This window comes from Bufo bufo, chromosome 10 (assembly GCF_905171765.1).
Source record: "Bufo bufo chromosome 10, aBufBuf1.1, whole genome shotgun sequence".
Lineage (NCBI taxonomy): Eukaryota > Metazoa > Chordata > Amphibia > Anura > Bufonidae > Bufo > Bufo bufo.
This window is the reverse complement of record NC_053398.1, coordinates 45,984,906-45,993,507: the sequence shown is the minus strand read 5'-3', so window position 1 is coordinate 45,993,507 and position 8,602 is coordinate 45,984,906. Positions and strand designations below refer to the sequence as shown.

Here is an 8,602-nt window from a genome sequence, read left to right as displayed (position 1 = left end):
TATTACTTACCCGGCCTGTGCTGCGGGGAGTTCAGGGGTAATAGCCGCTTAGCAGCCCCAGGACTACAACATGCGGCTATTGTCCCTGAACTCACCAGATGGAAACTAAGCACAGGCCGCTCCTGGGGTCTTAGAGCATCTTCAGGCTGGAGTGATGTCAGATGCCAGCCCGGGATCGGAGGATGTCAGGTCACGGGCCTGGGGCAGCTATGGCAGTGATGAGGCATCAGGATGGTATGGAGAGAGATGTGACAGCCGAGGTGACAGAACAGCATAGAGGCATTGGTCAGGAGGAGGCACAAAGTTCTGGGAAGTTGGCAGGATTTCATCCTGGAAGACATTACAGGAAGACACTCAAATAAATCTATTTACTGTAGATTCTGTTATCTTAAGGAATGGTCATATAATAAAGCATTTAGCCATGTAACATCAAATATAATGTTGTGATTTAATGTTAGGTGTTCTGTTTATATAGTGATCTCTCACCAGATGGTCGTGGACTCCCTCCCAGCCCAGATCTTCTCATCCACCTAAGAAGAAGCAGAGACATAGTCATACACAGAAGGGCAATGATGACCACAACTGATGAGTTATCCTCAGAGGATGAGAATCTTACCGGGCCCAGCTAGGTGACATGTAGCTAAATTCGGCCACGGGGTGATGGGCTCTCTTATCCTTCGGCCAACACAGATGTTGCTTCTCCAGAACCCGCTGAAATGGTGTAAATGGCGGCCGTGCCCTCCTCTCCTCCAGTTCCTTCCAGCCGATGGTGGAAAACAGTGGATGCATCCGTATGTTGCCACGCACACCGAGACGCTTCTTAGGTTTCTTGCACAGCAGTTTTGCAACAAGATGTTGCACATCAGCATGAAGCCAAGATGGAATGTTTGGCTCATGGGTGGTAATGGCTGTGCGAGCCGTCTTTCGGAAGGGGCCATAGTGAAATGGGTGGTGTCCTGATGCCATCCTGGACACCACAATCCCCAGACTCCACCAGTCAACTGCTGTGCTGTAACTTTTCCTAAGAAGTATCTCGGGGGCCATGTAATAAAGGCTTCCCGTCACTCCACGGATCTTATTGGAGGCGGTGACACCATCTTGGGCCAGCCCAAGGTCAATTATACGGATGTGTCCATCTGCATCCAACATGATGTTAAGCGGCTTCAGATCTCTGTAGTGAAATAATACAAGAAAATTACAAATTTTCAAGACCGTGCAAATAGAAATGTAGGACTCTAGTAAAGCTGGATGCATGATCTCCAGCCTGTAAAGGGAACAGAGAGAAGGGGGAAAGTTCTGCTCACCGGTGGACGATGTTGTGTCCATGGAGGAACTGGAGGCCACATACCAGCTCTGCTGTGTAGAATCTGATGGGGAGAACAGAGAATAGTCTAATGCAGGGATCAGCAACCTCTGGCACTCTAGGTGTTGTGAAACTACGTCTCCCATCATGTAAACTTGCTTGGCTGTTTTCTGAACTCCCATAGAAGTGAAAGGAGCATGCTGGGAGTTGTAGTTTCACAACAGCTGGAGTGCCGAAGGTTTCTGATCCCTGGTCTAATATAATCAAATCCTTCCCTAGAATTTCCCTAATATCATGTTATGAAGGATCCTGGGAGGCAGGGCCGGACTGGCCTGCCGGGATACCGGGAAATTTCCCGGTGGGCCGGCAAGCCTGAGTGCCGCAAGGCCGCGGCCCTGGTGACAAGTGGGGGCGGCCGCGGCCGGCGGCAGGGCAGAGCAGGAGATGAGCGCCTCCATTGCGGAAGCGCTCATCTCAATAGTCATCTGTATTGCCGTCCTCAGGACGGCAATACAGATGCCTGTGCTGCGGCAGAGGAGGGAGAGGTGTGTCCCCTCCTGTTCCTCTGATAGGCTGCCGGCTTAGTGCTGGCAGCCTATCAGAGGCCGGTGCAGGCGGCGCGATGACGTCATCGCGTCGCCTGAGCCGTATAGCGAGGGACACAGACAGAAGAGGCGGCCTGCATCGCATCGCATTGCTGGAGGTAAGTATAAGTGTATTCTTTTTTTTTTTTTTTTTTTTATATAGGTACAATACTGGGCTGGCACATGATAAGGGGGGCTACTGGGCTGGCACATAAGGGGGGGACTACTGGGCTGGGCTGGCACATGATAAGAGGGGCTACTGGGCTGGCACATGATAAGGGGGGACTACTGGGCTGGGCTGGCACATGATAAGGGGGGCTACTGGGCTGGCACATAAGGGGGGCTACTGGGCTGGCACATAAGGGGGGGACTACTGGGCTGGGCTGGCACATGATAAGGGGGGCTACTGGGCTGGCACATGATAAGGGGGGACTACTGGGCTGGGCTGGCACATGATAAGGGGGGCTACTGGGCTGGCACATAAGGGGGGCTACTGGGCTGGCACATAAGGGGGGACTACTGGGCTGGGATGGCACATGATAAGGGGGGCTTCTGGGCTGGCACATGATAAGGGGGGCTACTGGGCTGGCACATGATAAGGGGGGCTACTGGGCTGGCACATGATAAGGGGGGCTACTGGGCTGGCACATGATAAGGGGGGCTACTGGCACATGATATGGGGGGCTACTGGCACATGATATGGGGGCACTCTGGCTACTGGCACATGATATGGGGGCACTCTGGCTACTGGCACATGATAATGGGGGGGATCTGGCTACTGGAACATGATATGGGGGGGGCTCTGGCTACTGGCACATGATATGGGGGGGGGGGCTCTGGCTACTGGCACATGATATGGGGGGGCTCTGGCTACTGGCACATGATAAGGGGGGGCTCTGGCACATGATAAGGGGGGGGCTCTGGCACATGATAAGGGGGGCTCTGGCACATGATAAGGGGGGCTACTGGCACATGATAAGGGGGGCTACTGGCACATGATAAGGGGGCTACTGGCACATGATAAGGGGGGCTACTGGCACATGATAAGGGGGGCTACTGGCACATGATAAGGGGGGCTACTGGCACATAAGGGGGGCTACTGGCACATGATATGGGGTGGCTCTGGCTACTGGCACATGATATGGGGGGGCTCTGGCAACTGGCACATGATATGGGGGGCTCTGGCTACTGGCACATGATGGTGGGGGGGGCTCTTATTTCTGGCACATGATTGAGGGCACTCTGGCTACTGGCACATGATATGGGGGGCTCTGGCTACTGACACATGATATGGGGGGGCTCTGGCTACTGACACATGATATGGGGGGGCTCTGGCTACTGGCACATGATGGTGGGGGGGGCTCTTATTACTGGCACATGATTGGGGCATCTATGGGGGCACATCTTACTGCAGATTATTGGGGGGCACTATAGGGGCATCTACTGAGGCTAAAAAAGAAGATATTTTATATGGGGGCTCTGTATAGGGGCATTTTATACTGGGACACATTATGGTGGGTACTATGGGGAAGGGGGGGGCACTATGGGGGTCATCTACGGGGGCACTGAGAAGGGGTATTTTATATTGGCACATTATGGGAACATTAGCTCAACTGGGGGCATTACAAAGGGGTATGTTTTGCATATTATAAGGAGAATTATTACTACTGGGAGGCATTATGGTGGGCTTTATTACTCCCCCATGGTATGACCCCCTAGTAGCAGCACCGGCCTCTCCCTGCTCTGCTATCCTTCTGCCCTTTCTCCAAATCCTTATTATGAAATCTTTCTCATTAGGTTAAAGCACAACATCAGCTCCGCCGAGCCCCCGGCCAAAGTGTGGAAGTGGCGTCCGAGATCCCCAAGGGCCAAGTCAAGTAACTGTAAGTTTTTATGGGGGTTCTACAAAAGGGCTATCGTGGGGCAAAGTTCATATTCGTGTTTACACACGTGTTTTAAAATGAATGCTTTCTCCTATTATAAACAAGTAAATAATGACGCAATGCTGTGGGGCTGGTATGCAACTTTTTCCAGGGCTGGTTTTTATCCCCAGTCCGGCCCTGCTGGGAGGTCACTAGCAGAGAAGAAGTGCTGTTTTATGGCAGCCTGTATTCTTTCCATTCACTGCTTTGTTTATCCACCTGACCGACCACTACAGAGTAATAGATACTACTACCACTACATTTAGTTTGGTGCCATAGATCTGCATGTAAATACCCTGAACAAGAAGTTACCAAGAATTACACCGCCACCTTGCACCTTGGGACATGCCCTCCATCCCTCTCCTAACTGTACCTCTGACCTCAGTTTTTATTCCCCATTCTCTTACCTTACGCTGTCAGTATTCAGGTAGCCGCACATATTGATCAAAGCCTCCAGGCTGCCACCGGAGAGATACTCCGTGATGAAATATGCCCGCTCCTGAGACTGATGTGCGGCATACAGGTGGCATAGGAACGGGCAGGCTCTGGTGGCCAGGAGTATCCTCCGCTCTCTCGTGATGGTGTCTGCATTGTCCCACTTTTTGTCGATCATTTTGACGGCCGTGTAGATATTTCGGCCAGGGACTGATGCCAGGACCACCTGAGGAAAAGAAATGGAGAATACTCATTTACCCAGCATGAAATAGCTGATAACAGAAAGCAATAGATGGGGATAAAATGGAAATATTGTATTAGAAATGAATTTAAAAAAAAATACTAAAACTTACTTTGCCAAAGCTGCCCCTGCCCAAGACCTGGTGGATGGTGAAGCGGCTGATGGTAAGCCTGGCATAGGGGCTGGACGTGTCAGTGTCTTGGCTGCTGTCTGATGTCAGCCCCTCATCCTCCGATCCGCTCTCCTCGGTTGCTCTCCTCTTCCTTGAGGCGCTGGATCCAGCGATGCTCTCCTCTTCCCTCTTCCTCTTTTCTTCCCTCTTCTCCTCCTCGCTGTCTTCTGTCTGTCCAGTGGACGCCATTGTCGAAAAACTCCAAAAATCTTCCAATCTGTAGACCGCCTCTGCTCGCTGCCGTCGACAGTTGAATCTGAACGCCAGTTGGTCGTGTGCAGGGGGTCAGAGTTCACGATGGAATCCTCAGGTGGCATCTCCTGGCAGTGGACCATGGACATGCTCTGCCATGTTTGCTGTGAGGTGGGCATCTTGAGTGGCAGTCCAGTGTCCAGAGGAATGAGAGAGAACTACATGGCGGCATCTTCTAGTGCCATGTTATTAGTGGATGGGGGCAGGTGATGTGACTGGTGTATGAGGGGTGGCAGTGGTGCCCATAGTTCATCACACACTGTACTGGCATGTTGTTATAAGATCAGTTGTGTGGAAATTCATTATATGTAATGCACAAAGCAGCACTTCCAGGAAAAATAGTATACAGGGTGCCAGCGACCAGGGCCTGGATCCACAGCCCTCAGATGTACACCTGTGAAGAAGTCGCAGCGCTCCCAAAAAGTCCAATCAAAAAAGAGGATTTATTCTTCCACGTACAGACAGCGACATTTCTGTCCTGTCAGAGAAAAGTCCTGTGATAGGACAGAAACGTCGCTGTACAGGGAAGAATAAATCGCCTTTTTTTATTGGACTTATTTGGGAGTTCTGCAAATTCATTTATTGGCGTGTATATACATATATATATATATTGTAATAAATACCCATTTATCCCATAGTATGGGGGCTACAAGGAGACATTAGTGTGTGGGGGCAACAAGGAGACATTATACAGTATGGAGGCTACAGGATTGTCTCCTTGTTGCACCCATGGTAATTTTACGGTGGGCACTAGAGAACACACTGTCGATGTACAATATATCACAGTGGCCTCTATAACACTTCCTGGTAATGTACAGTATATCACAGTGGGTACTATAACACTTCCTGGTAATGTGCAGTGTATCAGTGTCCTCTGTAAAACTCCCTGGTAATATTACAGTGGGCATCAGAGCACATGCAGGTGATGTCCAGCTTCTAAACACATGCCCCGATCACCTGGCACCCCAGTCTCCACCACCACCCCAGAGTCGACACATTTGACCTCCTGCAGCGAGTCCTGACCTGCACCCCAGTGTAGTGCTGGAAGAAGAAGAGCACCATGCTCTGGTAGATGTTGTAGAACTGCTGATCGCATCCCCCGATGGTATAAGTTTTCAGGCAGCACAGTGCCTTCCAGCAGCCCCATGACAGCAGGTAGGTTGGCGCAGTGCCCAGCATGACTGTGGTGGGAACCATGTAGCGCAGGGAGTAGGTTAGCAGCACAGCGGAGAGCAGCATGGTTTTGGTTCTACTTCAAGAAGGTAACACCAGCAGATTATCTGACAGATTTTCTAACCAGTCATTCGTCAGATGGCCAATTACACACAGATCTTTAGTTATACACACCTGCTATTGGATTAGACAGATATTGGGCAGATAATCTGCTGGTGTAAATGCGCCCTTATATCCCACACTGTATCCTGGACCCATCAGTACGCGCCGGGCATGTTTTGGAAGCAGCCAAAGCTGTCAATATACATCTATATACATATCTATGTCGCCATATCACCATTTCTGCGGTATACCATACATACTGATATATCGCCCAAGCTTAGTCTGATGGGAGGTGTGATGAAGATTGGGGCTCCAGTCTGAGGTCTGATGAAAAATACTTTAATATTTTTATTATATATATTTTATAATATCATAGTATTTGACTATAGAGGCAGCACTCCAGATAAGTGATAAGTGTGGTGGACCCGCTTTATTCACCCATGCCACGTTTCAGCACAATGAGGCATTTGTCGAGCTTGTTTTATCTAATTGCACGTCTTTCTCCTGAGATTCCAGAGGGATTGCACCACCCCTTACTGTGACGGTGCTGCTGGTTTAGGCTACTTTCACATCTGCGTTGCGCTGTCCAGTTTTGAGATGTGGAACAGGCTCTTAAAACCGAACAACCCGGAATGAAGTGCACCAGAATGCATTCCGTTCTGGTTTGTTGGGTTCCCATGCAAGCAGCGTTATTGTGTGTGGCAAGGGAAACTGAAATGAACAAGTGGGATCTGGCCCCAAAAACAATGTCCATGGTGCCGGATTCGGTTTCTTCATTTTCAATTATAATGGAATTGGATCCGTTCTGAACGAATGCAGCCGGTTGTATTATTACAATGGAAGGGTTTTGCTGTGGTTTTGAGATCCCATGCCAGATTTTAAAACCATACAGCAGTATCTCTGATGTGAACATAGCCTTATCTATCTATCTCATTATAAATAGTGGAGTTCTTCTGATAATGTGAATGGAAATATTTAGGTGATAGATGTTCCTGGGTTTTGACATGTCTGTAAATTATGTCTACTCGGCACATGCAGATGTCAGAATGCACTGATGTTCGTAGACCCCAAGCAGTGTCTATTCATCGCCGCTTATCTCTGAATATATAGGAGCAGATTGGATTATAAAGTGGCCTGGGAAACACATCTACAAGTGGTCATATGTGGTAGGCGGGGTAAGCAAGTAGCCACGTTGGTGGTAGTTGGGGCCAATAATGCTGTGGTAGGCAGAGCTTCTACAGTAGGTAGGTACAGTAGGCACCAGTCTGTGCCCAAGCAAGTGAGGCACGTCACTAGTGGATGAGACCAACACTGCTAAACAGTAAAGCCTGTATTACACCTGCTAATGTTTCGGAAGATGATTGCTAACGAGTGTTCGTATGACCACTCATTAGCGATCATCATGTAGTGTAATACTGACGCCGATTGTCCGATGAACAAGCAAACGCTCATTCATCGGGCAGTTCAAATCTTTTGCCTCCTGCAAACCACTACACAGCATGGGGTAGAGCGATGGTATAGTGATGTAATAGCAGTGGCCTCCACCGCTAGTGAGCAGGCCATTGCCAGAAGGGCTGTGTAATACAGCCTTAACACTTTCATGGAAATATCTAAAAATTCTTACCAACATGTCTGACTTTTAACATCATTAGCATTGTCTTTCTCATTAGAAGCTGCTAGGAAAGTTACCATTCACTTCCTCATGTGTCTAGGAACAGTGGTATTAAATAAACATCCAGTGCCCTCCGAGCAGACCCGTCATGTTTACTCTGCCCCTTCTTGGTGGGCCCGGTGGCTGGAGCCAAATGGCTGTTCCTCCCTACACTCTGCAGCCTGCCTCTTGACAGCAAAGTCTCGCTTCTTTAGCAGTAGGGCATGTGCTCCTTCCAGTTCTTGGAAGAGACAGTGCATGCACCTTAATTCACACCAGCCAATGGCTGGTCATCTTGGGTTGCCTAAGGCAACTTCTCCGGTGCCCAAACAATCGGTTGTCTAGTTGCAAATTCACTGCAAAGGTGCCATAGTTTGGTTTCTTGCCTGTTAAAAACCTCTGTCTGTTTTCTGTATTTTACCCTTCTCTTTCTGATCTCCATATTGACCCTGAGCTGCCCGTCCTGACCTCAGTCTGTTTTATCGGATTACACACCCTGTGCCTGCCTTGACCTTGGCCTGTGTCTATATACAGTCTTGCCTGATCCCTCTGTGCATTGCCTCAGTGCCTCTTGACCCCCGTGGGTCAGCAGTTATCCAAACAGAGACTACTCTAGGAGGTAGCGGCCTGGTGATTCCCCTGCAGAGAAGTTTAGATACATGTATAGGGGGTGAAAACCAGGGGAATGCCAGGATAACGCCCTTAGGATTAGCCCCAAGTCAAATCTGTACGGTTGACACAGTGGTTCCACACCCACTGCTGTAACA

At 49.5% G+C, this 8,602-nt stretch overlaps 1 protein-coding gene across 1 annotated transcript; it reads right to left on the bottom strand.

Annotated features, from left to right (window-relative positions):
• Nucleotides 1–454: 454 nt before the first annotated feature.
• On the bottom strand, nt 455–5,295 carry LOC120980030 (protein kinase C delta type-like). Its single transcript, XM_040408896.1, has 5 exons — nt 4,598–5,295; nt 4,217–4,470; nt 1,305–1,367; nt 617–1,171; nt 455–530 (listed from the first exon to the last, which is right to left on the bottom strand). Exons 1-5 carry the CDS (start codon nt 4,844–4,846, stop codon nt 455–457), a joined length of 1,197 nt encoding a protein of 398 aa, XP_040264830.1. The 5' UTR covers nt 4,847–5,295.
• Between the last annotated feature and the right edge of the window lie 3,307 nt (nt 5,296–8,602).